This window comes from Mauremys mutica, chromosome 9, assembly GCF_020497125.1.
Source record: "Mauremys mutica isolate MM-2020 ecotype Southern chromosome 9, ASM2049712v1, whole genome shotgun sequence".
NCBI lineage: Eukaryota > Metazoa > Chordata > Testudines > Geoemydidae > Mauremys > Mauremys mutica.
Window position 1 is genome coordinate 57243588 of NC_059080.1, and position 18051 is coordinate 57261638.

At 48.6% G+C, this 18051-nt stretch overlaps 1 protein-coding gene across 3 annotated transcripts in view; it reads left to right on the forward strand.

Annotated features, from left to right (window-relative positions):
• Positions 1-18051, forward strand: part of DGKD (diacylglycerol kinase delta) — a 118790-nt gene that overhangs the window by 81768 nt on the left and 18971 nt on the right. For 2 of the 3 annotated variants that reach the window (XM_045031322.1, XM_045031323.1), the window contains one exon: positions 476-4840. In XM_045031322.1, the coding sequence (XP_044887257.1) occupies positions 476-565 (90 nt within the window). In that variant the 3' untranslated portion in view covers positions 566-4840. Of the gene's footprint in view, positions 1-475; positions 4841-6840; positions 6895-16037; positions 16125-18051 lie in introns of those variants that run through there. The other variant, XM_045031321.1, reaches the window with a different exon arrangement.

The following is an 18051-nucleotide window of genomic DNA, read 5'->3' on the forward strand; positions in this document are numbered from 1 at the left end:
TATACGAGTGATAATATGACTCCTGTGCATGATCTCTAACTATTTTCTGTGATTTCTGTGCATGGTATTTGAGTGTTCCCATAGTTATTCTGTGTGATCCGTGCCTAGCTGTGTTCTTTACCCATGTGTTTTATGGCTGGCTGCTGACTTAGTTCCCTGGGATATATATAGTCCTTTCTGCACAGGGTTTGATCTCCTGGCTAGCCATGTATTTTGCATCTGCAGCTGGCCACATGGTTTGCAGTTGTAGCTAGTCACTACTTTGTTCCAGTTCTGTGATTGTTGGTTACTTTGTCTTACTCTGGTAAGCATTTGATGCTTGGTTTAAGCATTCATATGACTGTAAGGTTTGTAATCTTTCCATATGGTTTCCTTCTATTATTCGTGATCGGCTGATTAGTTCGTAACTGTTGATTGGCTGTCTAGCTTTTTTCTTTTTCTGTGATCTAAGATGTGCTTTCCTCTTTTCTTCCAGGACCTGGGAGTGACCAAAGTGGGTCACATGAAGAGGATATTACACGGGATCAAGGAACTGAGTCGGAATACTCTTGTCAGCGAGGTTTAGCCTCTGTTTTCACAGCCTGTGTCTACCATTCCCCCTAACTTCTGCACAGCATTCACCTCCCAGAACAGCTATGCTCAAAACTGTCACTGTTCAGAGTTCATATCAGCCAGTCATGGTGCTACCTTTTTTCATGTGGGGTACAGTTGCATCCAGCAGGAGGCACCTTATCTGCTGAGGGGGGTGGAGCCTCCCAGAAGAGAACTCATCAGCCATTTGAAGAACTCTGTCCTTAGACATGGAAAGTCTTAGTTCTGGTGACAATGCAGGACAACTGACAATTGCAACACAGCTACCTTTAGTGTGTGATTTCATCATATTGGAATTATTAGGGCAAAAGATGTATTGGCCAGTCATAGTCTTTTCATATCCGAGACTTTCCCACTGGTCTGTATGTGACAGCTGTATCTGATATTGCTCAAATGGGGCGACGCTTGTCCTTTTGGCCTATTGGAGCCCCCTTCTGGATACATCCTTCAATTGCATGTGATCTGCAAGAGAAGCTCAAAGCCAGTGCAAGTCTGCCCTTCCAGTGATTCTCTCTCTGTCACTTATGCCTTGCAACAAACAATGCATGTGGTTACAGCCTTTTGCACCAGCCTACAGTCTCACCCTCGGCCTGTGTCTGTCCTTCTTCAGCCAATGATGGTGGTGCAGCCAAATTCACAGCCACTGGAGTTAGGTGAAAATTCCAGCCAGTCACAGAGGACATTCTCTGGCTAGCCCCTTATACCTTGACGATAGAGCAAAAATAGTACAGGCAGTTCACTTATTAAATCACCCATTCAGTGTTCATCTTTAGGAGGCTGGGGGGAAGAGCCACTCATGGCAGGAGGGGTAAATTAGCCAAATGGGATACAGAAACAATTCAACCCACCTTGTTAGGGGAGCAGCATGTCAGGCACCAGATTGGAGCCGGTTAGGAGCGGCTTCTTTTCAGGTCAGTGCCACTTCCATAACCACAAGTGAATGGATACTAACAATAGACCTGTGGCTTTAATTTGTATACAAGGGCAGAAAACACTCCCCTCTCTTGAAGGATACAAAGCTATCATTGAAACTTGCATCTTTTCCCCTATTTAAGTCTTTGTGCTGCTGCTCCCCCTCCTGTCTCTCTCAAGCTGCCTTGTTCCCTCACAACGGTGCTGGTGGATGCCAAAGGAAACAGGGTTACTTACTCTTCATGGCATTGTACCTGCTACTAAGAGAGCATGTGCCTTGGAACATTGAGGGATTTTGTAGAAGCATCTGGAGTTAGTGTTACATGGCAGAGGAGCATCATGTTGAAAAGTGATGCCCCTTTGGCAACTAGCCTTTGATGCCAGCATGTGGAAGATGGGAAAATCAGCACTTCTGAATCAGAGGTTATAGACTGCTTCTAGATTCCTGTTTTATTGATTAACCTCTGTCAAGTGACTGGCGAAGCCCAAAGCCCAGCAGACCTAGTTCAGTTTGTGTGATTATCATTGGGGAGGGGGCTTGCTGGCAGTTAGCACCAAAAAGCTGGAAAGAGGGGAGGACTGTTTTGTTACATCTCTTGTATGTTTTTGTTTTTTGTTGTTTTTTTTAAATGAGTGGCACTTGGCTGACCCTGCCCATAGACAGGGAAATGAGCACATACACAGTGGCACACAATTTAATTTCTGAGAGCAACTTTTTTTTTCCTGTTCTTCATAAGGTCTGTATAGTTAACTGAATCTGCAGTGTCAGACATGATGTTTTCTGTGATGGGATTAAATTGGCCCATAGTCTCCCTAGTGCCAACTCCTTTGAATTCAAGAGAATTACTCCAAGGGTTATTTGGGCCTTGAGTGTACGGTCTTGTTTTCTCTCCAGTTCATGTCTCCCTACACGTCTCCTTTTCGAACAGAGGACATCAGGGTTTGCTTATGCTTGATTCCCATAGCAAAACCCCTGATATAAGCCATTGTAGGGAGGGAGCAGAGAGAGGAAATTTTGCAACTCTGCTCCCAGGGCTTCTCCCTCCTTACTTTTCACTATCATCCCTTTCCACAGTGATTTTTTTTAATTATTAGTACAAAGCCCTCTTGCTGCATTGGCTCCCCTAGTGTATTGAACAAGTAAGAATCATAGTTCTCTTACAGCTGCTTTCATTTGCTTGTTTGGATGCTGATCAAGGCCTGTGTGAGTGTTAGGAAAACCCACTGGTAAGCGAAGCCGTAGGACCTAATAAAGAGTATTGCTGCACATTTTCATTCTTACTGATGATAACCAAGTAGCGCCTGCTTCATGGTATCTTCAAGAGTGTGTGTGTTGGTAGCAGTGTATACACAGGTAGGAGAACACATCAGGGAAGAGAAGTACCATGTGATAATTCTGGTGGAAGATGCAGCAAGGAAAGAGGATTTCTCTCTTTTTGCTCAGATTGTGAAAGAACCACAATTCTTGCTGATTATGCTTCTTTAAGACGTCTCATGGTTAGAGGAACAACGTGTGCTTACCATGCTTGCATTACTTAGTCCTGGATAGATTCAGTTCTTGTCTCAATAGGAACAGTTCCTCTGTATTTTTTTTTTCCTAATCAGACTGATGGTGAGATCCTAGCAGGTCCCCTCCTGTTCAGACATACTCCTTAGAACAGCAACTTATCCTAGGAGGACTGAAGGTCACTTGTGCATCTGCTTTTGGCAATGTGTCCATTTTGTCAAGGAGTTAATCTCTGCATTCTTTATTTCCCTCTGTGTATCCCAATATATTTCTTTTCATTGGTGACTTTTCCGAATACACTTATAGCAGTGTCACTCTCCATTGCATTAGCTATCCTCCAGCAGCATCCCATGAGAATGGAGACACACGTTCTGCCTCCTTTTAAGAGTTAGAGAATGGGATCTTATATTTAACCCAAGTGCCTTTGGCTGTGCATGAGGTACATATCTAAAGAGAGGGTGTACCTCAGTGCCACTGGGAGTAATGCCGACTTTCTATAGCTCAGGCTCTGGGCCTAAAATGGGAGCACTGGTGTCAAGCATCACTGAAAGATGTCTCCATGTGCTGGGTGGTCAGACTGAGGTTTTAGCTTACTTATTCAGAGTTGTCCCTCTGGTATCTGATAAGCTTTTCTGTAGGAGAGAAAATGGCTTGGACAACTCAGGAAAACCAGACTGAAAAAAAATGTCACTGCTATTTTGCCAAAAACAAAACTCTCCTGCCCTGTCAAGCAAAACACCCACTTGGGAAAAGTTAGAATTTCACTGCTCTCTTGTACAAGTTCAGTCTTTTAATTAAAATGTTACTAGGGTCAAGGCTTCAGGTCACCTTCTGCCTCATCACTCCACTGCCCTGACAATGATTTGGGAGGGGAAGAGCAGTGTTTTACTGTGGCAAATTGGGCGTGTGGTTTCTGTTACCAATAATGGAAGTTCAGTGCCTCGTTTACCAGGCATTGCAGTGGAAATTTATTCATTGGTGGCATATTCTGCCCTGTCACCCTATTCAATTCTTGCGATTGCATGCAGTATGAGTTAGAACAAGATTTGCCCACTAGCTGATCAAGAATGTCCTAGTGTGGGCTTCCTGGGGGAGGAAAGGGTTTTTATTTATAACATGGTCTTACCTGTTTTGCTGGAGTTCCTTTACAGTGCTTAGACTATAAACATTTGACCAAGAGCCGCATGTGCCAGCTGTTCAGTGTAGGTAAAGTGTATTATTTATTCTGTTTAGTTCTAGTGGTGACTTGTACTCTGTCAGACAATGAAGACTTGGTCAGTATACATTTCACTAGAGAGATCCCATCTCTAGGAAGGCGCCTCTGCAGCTAGGAATCTCACAGACTGTACAGAGCCGCTTAGTCCCAGAATTTCTTGGACTGCTCCTGACTCCTATTCAAAGCTTCTTTTGTTATTTTAGTATTATTTAAAGATGCATATATGAGCTGTGTGATAAAGTGAAAGACTGTTTACACAAAAAAAATTTGTATCTTCTGAAACGTGTGTACTGTAAAAAAGAAAGATGAAAAATAATATTGTTTATAAGGCTGTCGGCAGTAATCGCATGTCCGTATCGCTGCCCACCAACTGTTGTTCCTCAGGGGTGTCCATACCATTCCTGTGATCCTGTCAAAAGCATAGGGAAGCACCTGGATCCCTGTACAGTCTTGGAAAGAAGGTTTTGTGCCTTAAGAATGGGATCTGCTCCCCTCCTATTTATTATCATAATTTATACAGTGATTGCCATGGAAACGCCTCTTGTATTTTATGTACATAGTTTGCTGTTGATTGTTGTAAATAAGTTGTTCTTGTATATAAAGCAAACCTGTTTCTGAACTTCTGGAAAGGAATTCCTCTCTTATTATCTTCATCATGCAAGTGGGCTACAAAGTCCACTTATTGCTCTTTCCCAACAAGAACTCTGCTTTGGGACAATGATTTTATCCTGAATAGCATCAAAAGCTCAGAGGCTTCAAAGCTGCTTCTGGGGTGGGTTGCGGGTTATCAAGGAAGTAAAGCCATCATAGCTCTGATTGGTGTACATTAATTTATAGCTGTTCCTCATCACATTAGCTTAATCAATGTGTGCAGGAGGAAGTATTTATTTGAACTTTATTAGACAAGTTTCTATAGCAGGAAGTGTAAAGAGGAAAAAAAAAGTCAAATTCCTTGGTTCTAACACTGCAAATGCTACTGCATAGTTTCTGTGGGTATAAGACCCACTGCTAGAATGGGCATAGACCCCTTGGGGATTTGAGAGGCATTTAGGTCCCTTTTCCCTTTCAAGTGCCAGCTGTATTTTTTAGTGACAAAGAGAAATTCCAACACCTTCCTAAACATGAGAGGTTATTCCCCTCCTGTGATCTAGTATAGCTCTGCATCAATTTTTTTGAATTCTGAGCTGCTGTTGTAACTTATCTCTAGCTTGATCATGCAGGCTCCTGGATCATCAGCTTGTTGCGGACACAGTTTCTACACTCAGGAGATAAGCGAAAATGTATTTGTAAAGCAAGAAACATACTTTTTTTCCAGGAAATGTAGAAATCAGTTGCAATCAAAAGTAAACAATGAATCTGTAAACTTCAAACCTAAAAATTTAGAGGGATTTGAGTGAGCAATGACATAGGCCACGCTCTAACTCCATTCTCCTTCCAACTGTGTAATCAGATAACGATCAATGTGTTTATAAGACTAAGAACCTTGCAACAAGTTATTCCTGACCTTAGGGCACAGTTCTTACAGTTTAACAACATTTCAAAGTAAGTGGAAATTCAGTAATATTTGTTTGAATAAATTATGAATATTTTCAGATGGAAAACAGAGCTTCACATGCAAGAATTAGAGTGAAAGTTGCTGGAGCCTTTCCACTGAAAAGGTGGAATATTTTTAATGTATCAGGGATGTTAGAAATCCTAGCAGTTGTGTAGGCCTGATGCTAGATAGAAATGGTTAACCACCACATTATGTTGTATTCTATAAACTAACCCCCAAAGTCTTAACAACAGGGAAGAAAACACAGATTTTAATTTAAAATATGCACCCACTTACCCCCAGATCAGAATAACATCCTAAGGGCCATTCTCTTCATTGGAATTGAACCACTTACCCAGGTCTGAGTCTAGGTCACTGGGCAGTAAATAGTGCTATAGAAAGAGCTATCAAAGAAGACAAACCCCAGCAGGGACGAACCAGATGAGTTACCACTTAGCTAGACCATTAAGACAAACACATTTTTAGGTTAGTTCATCTTTCTTTGGATTGCAGAAGCCTCATATCCAAATCTCTGCCATATACAGCTGTAGTCACACCAGGGATAATGGGCCACTATTAGCACTGCTCTGACTCCACTGACATGGCTGAACATGGCCCAGTGGATTTCTTCAGTGTGAACTGGGGAAGGCCCTTAATGTGCTGAAGCAACAATGGGTTTTCTGTCATTCAAGCATGTCTACACACCTCTCCTCATCCCACACACCTTCTTTCTCACTTGGTGTGAAAAATGGGGAGAGGGGAGGCCCTGGAGACCCTTCTTCACTTTGCAGTGCTGGCAGCATTGGAAGCAGACTGGTTTAGAGGGCACCAGAAGTGACTGAGGGAAGGGAAGTGGCTCCCCACATCCTAGCACTCAGAAGGCTGCTCTTCTGTGAGAAAGGCATTTGCAGTGGGCAGTGTCTACTGGCATATTGTGTAGCCCCGCACCCACGACTTAGGGGAGCTCCAGTAGAAAGGCTTGAGGCCTTCATTCCTGAGTGGGCAGATAACCGGGCAGTTACATTAGTGAGTTGGCATGGTGTATTTTCCCCATTGTAATTATACATTACGTTTCTCTAGCAGCTTCCAGTGGAGAGTTCAAAAGATTTACAGACTTCCCAAGCAGCCTGCAAGGTAAGTAACCATGGGTGGCAAGTTTGTAAAAATTTTGGTGGGGCCCAGAACCCGCCCCCAACTCCGCCCCCCCCCAACTCCGCCCCCACCTGCCTAAGGCTCTGGGAGGGGGCTCGGCGGGGGAGGTCTGGGGTGCAGATCCTGGGCTGGGGATTAGGGTGCAGGAAGGGTGCTGGGTGCAGGCTCTGGGCTGGGGCAGGGGGTGGGTGTGCCTGAGGAGGTGAAGGGTGCAGGCTTTGGGATGGAGTTTGGGGTTGGGAAGGGGTGTGTGGGAAGGGGGAGGGAGTGCAGGGTGAGGACTGTGGGGCTGAGGATGAGGGGTACATGATGCAGGAGGGGGCTCAGGGCTAGGGAAGAGGGTTGGGCTGTGGGGTGAGGGCTGTGGATGAGGGGTTCATGATGCGAGGGGGCTCAGGGCTAGGGAAGAGGGTTGGGCTGTGGGTGAGGGCTGTGGATGAGGGGTTCATGATGCAGGAGGGGGCTCAGGGCTAGGGCAGAGGTTTGGAGTGTGGGGTGAGGGCTGTGGATGAGGGGTTCATGATGTGGGGGCACTCAGGGCTGGGGCAGAGGATTAGGGTGCGGGGGGATGAGGGGTTCATGATGTGGGGGCGCTCAGGGCTGGGGCAGAGGATTAGGGTGCGGGGGGATGAGGGGTTCATGATGTGGGGGCGCTCAGGGCTGGGGCAGAGGATTAGGGTGCGGGGGGATGAGGGCTCTGGCTGGGGCTGAGGATTAGGGTGCAGGGGGATGAGGGCTCTGGCTGGGGCTGAGGATTAGGGTGCAGGGGGATGAGGGGTTCATGATGTGGGGGTGCTCAGGGCTGGGGCTGAGGATTAGGGTGCGGGGGGAATGAGGGCTCTGGCTGGGGCTGAGGGTTTGGGGTTGGAGAGGCTCAGGGTAAGGGCAGCCTGCCTTGCCAGTACTGGCGAAGGGCAGGCACTAGGACCCTGCGGCAGCAGACAGCAAATCTGCTGGGAGCCTTCCGGGCAGCAGGCAGGGGAGAGGCGCGCTGCGTTCTGTCAGGCAGGGACGCAACACAACGCGGCGGAGGGGGGGTGGCAGGCGGGGGCTGGGACCTGCTCCAGGCAGGGTCGCGGCGGCGGGGGGAGACCTGCGGTGGCCGGGGCCGATCCAGGCAGGACCGGGGGGGCGGGGGGGGGCGGGAAGAGACCCAGCTCCAACTATTGCTGGAGCAGGGCGCCCAGCCCTGAATATTGCTGGGGCCCGGGCCCCACACAAATATATAACCTGCCGCCCATGTAAGTAACTATTACTATCCCCACAGTGAGTGGACAGATGGAGACATTTGTACATTGGTGTGAGTGGGTGCGCTACTCACCACTGGACAGCACCTCCTCACAGTTCTGGGGATTAGCTCTGCGAGGCCAACACCCCTTCTGTTGATTGCATCCCATATCTCTGTCTCACCTAGTCTGCAGCCCCTCTCTCACCCCACGAGCTGCTGCTGCCTCTTTGTGACTTGATCCTCTGGCCAGGTCACTACGCAGTTCCCCCTTCCGGGGTACCCAAGCACTTCTGCACCAATGGTCTCAGGCAGCCTTCTCCAGCACTGCCCTGATGGCCCAGTGGCCAGCAGGGGAATTACAGGCCCACCCACTACAGGTTCCAGTCCAGGGACCCTATATCTGGCAACTGTGGTCTGCTTTCCCTGTTGCGCCTTCCCTGGACTACTTACAGCTTCTAGTCCCCGTTCCCCCCCAGTGTACCAGCTCAAACCACCCTCCTCCCAGGGAGTGACTGCAGACTATGTCTCTGCAGCCCTTTCCTAGTGCCAGCTTCCTAGCTTTATAAACTCAGCCCAACTCCTCTTTCAGCTCAACATCATCCGCCCGTTAGGCCATAGCACACCCTGGCATTCCTCCAGGTGCAGCATATAGGTTAATTGGCCTAATTTACCCTGTCAGGCCTTGTGTGACATGGGCACTCCATCACAATGGGGGAAAAGACACAGCAGGGAACCTGTATTGGCTGACTCAGGACATACTGCGCAACCCAGTATTAAGTGGAAGGAAGAGGGAGAAGGGGTGGTTTGTCAGGGGAGTCTGGTGGTAGTTTTTAACAGTGGGTCCATACAATGGATGACCAGTCTTGTGAGGGGAGGAGTCAGGTTGGAGTGGATAGCTAAGTGTTGGCAGTGTGGCTATTAGTCTCTTACTTCTGTGCATTTGTTAATATCTATGAGCAGCTAGAGCCTTGGACAGGTGTTTTGTAGAACAAATGTCCATTAATCAACTGAGTGCTAGGCTGGGACTGGAGTGTCATATGACCAATTTGCTCCCTCCACAGCATCTAAATGCTCCTCTCCTGGTAAGAACATGAGTGCTAGGATCAAGCCATGACAAGCTGGAGTTCTCAGCCACAAGCGAATGAACAATTTCTGCCCTGCCTCCCTACTAGGTACATTCACTGAAGGGGTAGCTGTAGGATCCTGTGGACACACTGCTCTGCTCCCATATGCGCTGTACCAGCACTTGGCTTGTAAAAGTAACTTGTGAGGGGAAAGGTGTTTGTGCCTTTTGCTTGATCATGGGTAAAGAAGCCCTGAGGGTCGTGTGGTTTGTTGTACATTGCAAATTCAGGTCTTGTTTACGAGTACTGGACTGGGACTCAGGAAAGCTGGGTTCTACTCTTGCTTTGCCTCTGACCTGCTGGGTGACTTTAGGCACTTTGCCTCAGTTTCCCCTCTGTAAAGTGGGGATAATATTGACATCTCTTGTAAAACACTTTGAGATATGCTGATGGGAAGTGCTAAATAAGAACGAGCCATTATTATTATTACCCTGTATCTCCTAAGAATAGATGACTAGAACACAGGATACCAAGAAGAATCATGCAAGTGAAACCTGATTAATTGAGGGGGAAAGGGATTCTTAGTCTGTTGAACTTTTTTTTTATTTAACTCGAGTACCTGAGAAACACTGGACAGAAAAGATGTCTTTGGTAAAGATTCAGCACCCTACCCCTCCTGTAAAGGACTGAGAGAGCTCTTGAGCCACATTTTGAGAACTCTCAGGAGTCCTCCAGAAAAACCAGGGAACACCAGACTTGATATTGTTAGTGCAAAAGCACAGAAAGAAAAGGAAGTGTAAAGGAAAATAAACCTGTCAGCTCTCTTTATCAAAGAGAAAGAAGCAACAGAGCCCAAACCCATCATTTGCCTTTGCAGATCAGCTTTGTGAGGGGATGGCTTTGAGCTAAAAAAATCTTATGATCCATAATTCTTTTCACTTTACAGGATTGTTTTCCTCTCTGATGTCTATTTCTAATGCCTTTATCTATTTATAATATCCTCGGAATGTGATCTCTCGCTACAGTATTATTTAATTTTTGCTGTGGATCCTCTTTCCTGTCAGTCTGCCAAAGATCCTTATCTTTATTCCCCTTTATCTTCCTCTCATCCTCAGAGTTCAAACTTTAACCATCCTTCTGACCAAGAGGGACCAGAAAGTAGTCTCTTAGGGCTAGTCTACACTTACCTGCCGGGTCGACGCGGTGAGTTAGACTTCTCGGAGTTCGAACTATTGCATCTAATCTGGACGCGATAGTTCGAACTCCCCGCGCGCTCCAGTCGACTCCGGTACTCCACCACTGCAAACAGCGGTGGCGGAGTCGACCTTGGAGCTGCGGACTTCGATCCCGCGGCGTCTGGACGGGTAAGTAGTTCGAACTAGGGTACTTTGAGTTCAGCTACGCTATTCACGTAGCTGAACATGCGTACCCTAGTTCGACCCCCCCCCTTAGTGTAGGCCTGCCCTTAGGAGTCCCTGTATCATTTCTTATGACTCAAGTCCAGGGCTGTCCCTAGCCATTTGGGTGCCCTATGCAGCCCTCCCACAGGGGGGCTGTGTGAGGCCCCAGGCCTCCCCCCCCCCAGGGTCTGGGAGGCAGAAACTGTGGGGGGACACTTTTGGGGTCCCCACAGGCCCAGAGTGGCCCAGGGGATTAGCGGGGGGCCGGGAGCAGCCTGCTCCGCTTCCCTCGCCCCGGCCCCAGCCGTGTTGCTCAGGGGAGGGGGTTGGGGGAAGGGATCCCTCCCGCACTCACTAGCAGCGGTGGGAAGCACAGCAGCTCGGCCCCAGCCCGCTTTACTCAGCCAGCTCCCAGCCGCGGCACTCCGCTTCCTGCTGCCAGTGACACCCGGGGGTGGTCCTTTCCCCAACCCGAGTGACATGGCTGGGGCAAGGGAAGCAGAACGGGCTGGGGCCACGTTGCTCCACTTCCCCCCGCCAGTGAGTGGTGGGGGAGATCCTTTCCCCCCACTCACCAGCGGCGGGAAGCGGAGCGCCGCAGCTGGGAACTGGCGGAGTGGAGCGGGCTGGGGCCAGGTTGCTGCGATTCCTGCCGCTGCCAGTGAGTGCAGGGTCACTGGGGGAAGAGGTGGAATGGGGGCGGGCTGGCCGGAGGGAGCTGTCCTGGGCCCCACACCCAGTAGGGACGGCCCTGCCCCTTGCAGTGGGCGCAGCCTGCAGGGGGGCCAGTCGAGGGATAGGGCTGGTTGCCGGGACTGGTGCTGCTGCGTATGCAGCACACACAGCTGCCTAGGGCACCATGAAATGTGGGGCAATTTGATGCCCCACATTTCATGGTGCCCTAGGCAGCTGTGGATGCCTAAGGACAGCCCTGCTCAAGCCATTCTCTGTCTGGCCCTTGGGCTTGAGCAGTGTTGCCAACTCATCAGGATTTTATCGCAGATTGTGAAATATTTGGTGTTTTTTCTTAAACCTCCAGCTCCTGGGGTCATGTGATTACCAGTCAAATGCAGGTTTCCTACACGGTAACACAGAGCACTGTCTATAGGCAATTAGTCCAGCTCCATGTAATATATTACTGTTTGCTGAGTGGACAAACCTGATACAGTAGTTAAAGTAATACAATAGTATCATTTATAAGCCCCTGTTTTCATTTGCTCTTAACTTTCTGGACATTCCCTCACCCCAAATCCTCCATGTTTAGTCTCAGCTGAAAGTTTTTGTTTTTTAAATGGAAGCTTTGAAGAAAAACTTTGCTGGGACCAGGGCTGGCTTTAGGCCTTAGGGGCATTTTTAATTTTTTTTACTTACCCCGGCTGCGGTCTGCTCCGGGGTCTTCCGTGGCCCCGCTCTCCTGACCAAAACGCCGGCAGGAGCGCGGCTGCCCCACTGCCCCGCTCTCCCAGCTGGAGCTCTGGCCGGAGTGCGGCAAGCCTTGCGGCCCCGCTCTCCTGGTTGGAGCTCCGGCTGGAGCGCGGCAAGCCTGGGACAGTTGAAAAAAATAACTTCTTCAACTTTTAACTGCCACAGTGTTTTTCACACAACTCCAAAAATGGCTGACCCTTGAACCGTCAACCTTGGCATGCAAAGAGACTGCCCATGACCAGGTTCAGAAAAAGTGGGTGAATAAGAGTTATAAGCCATTGAAAAAATCACTTCTGAGCATATTCAGTGACCATCAAATGAATTTATTTTGGTGGGACCCAGTGGAGCCCCACCTCTTTCTGGCATGGCAATGACATAGTCTCTGATCACAGACCCAGTAGGATGGGCTGCTGTGCGGACAATTAGCATGGACAGTCCCACTCAGCACTGCAGACCCCTAGAAAAGCTGCCTTAAGGTGACCTGCAAAGGGAGGGGATGGGAGGAATTGATTTGTGTCCTCCTTTGGGTCACTGGGATTCACCATACTCCTGGTTTGGCTGGTGTTACTGTTTCACAAGGTCTGCAGCTGTAATGGGCTCCTGCAATCCAAACTGCACCTGACTTTCTAACGTAAAGCAGAAAAAAAATCTTACTATCCCTCCTTCCCCCTCCCTTCCCCCCAAAATAAAACTAACCAACCAAAACCCTCCAGGTCTCCAAAAAACAAACCCTTTCAGGTCACCTTTATACATTAGAAAGAAGAAAAATATGCAAGCAACTCCTACTTATTAATCCACCAGACACCACTAAAATTGGCTTCCAGCTGCACAATGTGATTAAAACTCAGTTACTTTGCATCATTCCAGCCAGGGGCGGCTCTAGCGAATTCGCCGCCCCAAGCACGGCGGCATGCCGCGGGAGGCGCTCTGCCGGTCGCCGGTCCCGCGGCTCCGGTGGACCTCCCGCAGACGTGTCTGCGGAGGGTCCGCCGGTCCCGCGGCTCCGGTGGACCAGCGGACCCTCCGCAGACACGCCTGTGGGAGGTCCACCGGAGCCGCCTGCCGCCCTCCCGGCGACCGGCAGAGCGCCCCCCGCGGCATGCCGCCCCAAGCACATGCTTGGCATGCTGGGGTCTGGAGCCGGCCCTGATTCCAGCACTTTCAAAGGAGACTATGGTGGCTGTGCACCCAGCTCCCACTGAAATTAGGTGAGATTTGGGCCTCTAACCTTCTTTGAAAAATCCCACCCAAAGTGTCCCCGTCACTTCCCAGGTCATGCTTCACATGGCTTTTAAGCAGGCTGTCTTCTGGCTTTGGCTATCAATGGACAGGATACAGTCAAAATTCAAACAGCAGAAATACTGACTTTAACATCATGAACCCAGATACCAAAAAGACGGTCAGTTGGAGAGGTGTCCACACTAAATAAGTTGTGTTAAAATAAAAAAGGGCTATTTTCCAACTATCAGATTAATTAAATGCAAAACCAAAAAACCCATCAGTCATGCAATAATACATGTAGTTTATGCAGCTGGCATGTATTTTTGCAAGGTAATACAGCTACCTTGATCTTACCATGCTTCTCTCTTCCAAAAAAGACGCACCCAACCTCTGGGTAATGTAGTCCAACAGGTACTCGATATACTGTTATTTTTTGTTTGTATTATTGTAACACTTAGAAGCACCAGTCATGGACCAGAACCCTTCGTGCCAGATGCCGCACAAATGAACAAAAAGACAGTCAAGTATTAGAACTGTCACTACAAGGAGGGCCCAAAATGTTTTCAATGCTGATCCAGCACCCATTGAATTAATCAGTATTTCCACTGACTTCAGGGGAGTCAGATCAGGCAATTGCACGTGTTACTGTGTCCCATTAGGGACAGCAGAAATTTTGAAAAATCAGGGAATGCAAAGGTTAAGGTTCCAGCCGCAGGGTTAACTCAGCCCCTTGCCGGGTATGTGTTGTCCCTGTTGGTTTTGTGCAGCTATTGTTGATGTTAAATGTATCCCATAAAATGGAAATTACTACCAAACAGTGTAGGCTTCCTTTAATGCCTCTAATGGTACTAACCATCCTGGCTATCTTAGCACCTTCTTTCTTGAGTCCTATGCTGACTAGACTTGCCACCTGACCAGGTTTTCCCAGGGTTGTCCCTTTTTGGAGGTAACTGTCCCAGGCAATCTGTAAGGGGGGTCAGTACACACTGCCACCTGTCCAGTGTTATTGGCTCAGGGTCATCCCAGATGTCCCAGGTTTCTGCATCTCAGAGGTCACACCCTGGTTGTAGGTAGAGAAGGGCTCAGCTGAAAACTTTGGCCCCCTATTCTGCAGTCAGATCTACACAGATGGCCCCTTAAACCTGCCTGGAGTCCTAGTGAAGTCAGTGTAGCTCTGCCCAGGTGCAAGAGCCTTCTGCATGGATCCAATTGCAGGGCCAGGGCCTTTGTATCCTGATCTGAATCACTCCAAATTCCAGGAGGATGTTTGGAGTTGGGATTTGGGGTCAGACCCACCCACTCTGATCTTAGGGATTCCGCCATCCCTTCTTAAGTCAGCAGAGTCTGCTTTCCCTTTGGTGATCCAGGGGACTGGAAGCTCCTCCCCCACTGTAGCCATCAGCCCCTTTCTCCCAACTTTTGAACCAGAGCTGAACACGGACCATTTTCAGAGGGTTTTATTATTACGGCTACTGGTGCGACCACATTTGGAATAGTTTCGCTTCTCTTTTTTCATTCTTAGGATCTCTCCACTGTTTTATAATACAGATTTTATTGAAATGGACAGTGGGACAAACATGTAGAGTTACATGCAGTTTTCGGGGTTCCAGAGAGAAGATCAATCTCTCAAATTACCCAACCTAAATCAGAATAAAAATTAACATTTTTGGTCCTCCTGAAAGAAGGACATTTAAAAAAAACCGGGGGTGAAGGGTGTATTATTGTGGTTCTGATTATGTGTGTGTGTATTTTGTAACATATTTATTATGGAATTATAGCAAAGATCTCCCTCCTGATCACATCAGTGAGGGTGAAGTGGGGAGGATGATGTGTTATTTAATCACAGAATGGGAGTTCCTAGGCGGGGGTGCTGGCATGGGAATCTATGCATTCAGAGCTCTTCCTCCCAGGATGGCAAAAGCGCATGTTATGGCACTCTAGTGACCCCATGTGGCTGTAAGGAGTCGGCGCTAGCCTCCTCAGCTCAAAAGGTGGTCCCATTGCAGGGTAGGGACTGTCCAAGCGAGAAGAAAGTGGGAGAATACTAACGCACTTGCCCCCATGTAGAATAATACTGGGAATGGGACCCACCCAGTGTGGAGAAGGCAGTGGATCCTTATCTGCAGGTTTTAGCATTCACCAAGAAGGTCTCTCAGTTCTGCCATGGTTGCATTTACCACCATCAGCTTCAAGTGGATCTTACCTGTCAGTGGCAAAAAATAAAGCAACAGGAAGCCCGGACATGAACAGCTCAGACCCCCAGAGGGGCCGTTTTACTCGTGCTCCTTGGAGCAAGGAATTGTCCCAGGAGCTGTCCCTGTTTGTTGACTGACTGAAAGTAAGGCCCGTGTGGGATGAGTAAATATTTGAAGTTAGGGATTAACTAGCCTCCACCAGTGCTCATGGCAGAAGAGTAGAGAGCAGTGATTCAAACTTGTCGGTCAGTAAGTGCTTCCAAAGTATTATACCCTGTTCAATTTAGAAGGGAGGCTTGTTTGGCAAATCCTGAATCTGGGGAGGGAAGAGGAGAGAGAGGACTTATGTGGAGAGGCTGACGATGGAACAAAGGGAACTAGCGGAACCGTTAGGATGGACTTTAACGATCCACTGCTTTTGGTTTGCACTCCAGCTGAGGAGCAAGTCAGCCTTTCAGATGGGCTCCGGCGGCCTGGAAAACAAAGGAGGGAACAGTCTGACCTGCTGCCTAGCTAGAAATTCCTCCATCTCGGGGAGTACATTGGGCCCCGTCGGGACATGCGCTTTCATTCCTCCCTTTTAATCCCCTAGGTGTGCCGTTCTGCACTATGTGGAGGCTCTGTACTCTTTGGGTGTTGGTGGCTGCCTGCTCTGTGCACCGTGGACATGGGACTTCAGGTAAGTTCCACTCTGAGTTTCTCCCTGTGCTAGTCTCCTTTGGTGCTATCCTGGTGCAGCTACCACTGTGGTATCCATGGGGAGAGCACTGTTGCAGACAGGCCTCTGCATTGCTGCCATCGTGTCTAATCCTGCCCAGAGCAGGCTGAGATGACGTGGCAGTTAAAACCCTGAGTCCGGCATATGCTGCTCTCCCCACCACTGGCTGTGGTGGAGGTACCCCAGGGACAGTGCAGCAGCCTGGTGATTGGTAATGCTGACAGAACAGCTATCCTAGTGCAAGGAGCCCTCACATGGTCAGATAAGGCTCATCCTGATGATAAAGGTAATGTCCTTTTGTGAGGGAACCCTGCCAGATTTCAGCCAGAGCCCTACTTCAGACTCTACCCAACCAGAAACCTAACACTTCACACAGAGAGGACACCCCATGTAGAGAAACCAGTGTATGGCCCATGGAAAGCCATGTGAGAACATGGAGGAGTCATGCCTGCTGCCTCTGTAATACAGGCATAGGGTATGTCTACACAGCAACTAAATATGCATGACTGGCCCAGGCCAACTGTTTGGGATTCATGGGTTTGGGCTGCAGGGCTGTTTCATTGCTCCAGGACCCTGTGAGGTGGGAGGGGGCGCCAGCCCAAGCCTGGAAGTCTAGACAGCTTGGCCTCAGGGTCTGGTAGTATTTCCTGTCTCTGAAACCAGGCTTAAATCACTCCTATCTCAGCTTCTTACTAGAGAAACAAGGCTGGGGGAGGTAATATCTGTTATTGGACCTTTGGTTAGTGAGGAAGAGAAGCTTTCGAGGTTCACAGAGCTCTTCTTCATGCTTTTGTCTTCAGGACCCGAAGAAGAGCTCTGTGTAGCTCGAAAGCGTGTCTCTTTCACCATCAGAAGTTGGTCCAATAAAAGACATTAACTCACCTGCCTTGTCTCTCTAATATCCTGAGACCAGCACAGTGACCACAACATTCAGTCAGCTTCTTACTGTGAGGCAAATACAAAAAAGAATTGTTTAGTTAAAACAAGCAAGCAAACCGACTGCAACACAACATCAAATAGGAATAGTCCCCAGGCCTCTTGCCTCCTGGAGACCCTCCAGCCAAAGGAAGCTGTGCTTCTTGCAATATGCTCCAGGCCACCAGAGGCAGTTGGACAATGCTTCGGCACGGCGTCTGCAATGGGTGGGTGCAGCCCTGCACCTCACGGCACATTCGCAGCAATTTGTGCAGGAGTGAACTCTCTTGAAACATCCACTGGAACAAGCCAAACCTGTGAACGGGTGAGAATGGAGAGGTACCAATCCCAGGGAGCTGTACCAGGCATTATGGGAAAGGTGCAAGAGGCGGAAGGCCCTGCAATACTTGTAAGGCAGTACTGTGCATTGACATGGGGCAGAACTCAAAGTCTTTAAACCACAATTTGAGGACTTAATAGCTCAGACATAGCTCAGGTCAGGGGTTTGTTACAGGAGTGGGTGGGTGAGATTCTGTGGCCTGTGTTGTGCAGGAGGTCAGACTAGAAGATCATAATGGTCCCTTCTGACTTTAAAGTCTATGAGTCTATGAGAACTATACCCAAAACAGACTAATTAGCGTGACTGCACAGCACTTGCTAATTTCACTGTGCAATCCCAGTGGTTCCATTACCAATGATTCAGTTCTCTAATGGAAATGCAGCCTCTGTGTCTCAAACCCAGTCACACCATGGGCCTGTCCTTCAGTCTGTTCTTGAATATTTCTACCCCAGCCATCTTCCCACTGCCCACCTGAACGTGTTCTCTGAGAAGTACCAAACCAGGGCCAATGTTCTCAGGAAACGTCACGGATTCTATGTCCCTCTGGTTTTTTGGGTGTCCAGCTTCAGACCTTCTGTGCCTGACTTTTAGACAGGGCCGGCTCCAGGCTGCCCCAAGCAGCCCCAAAAAAAA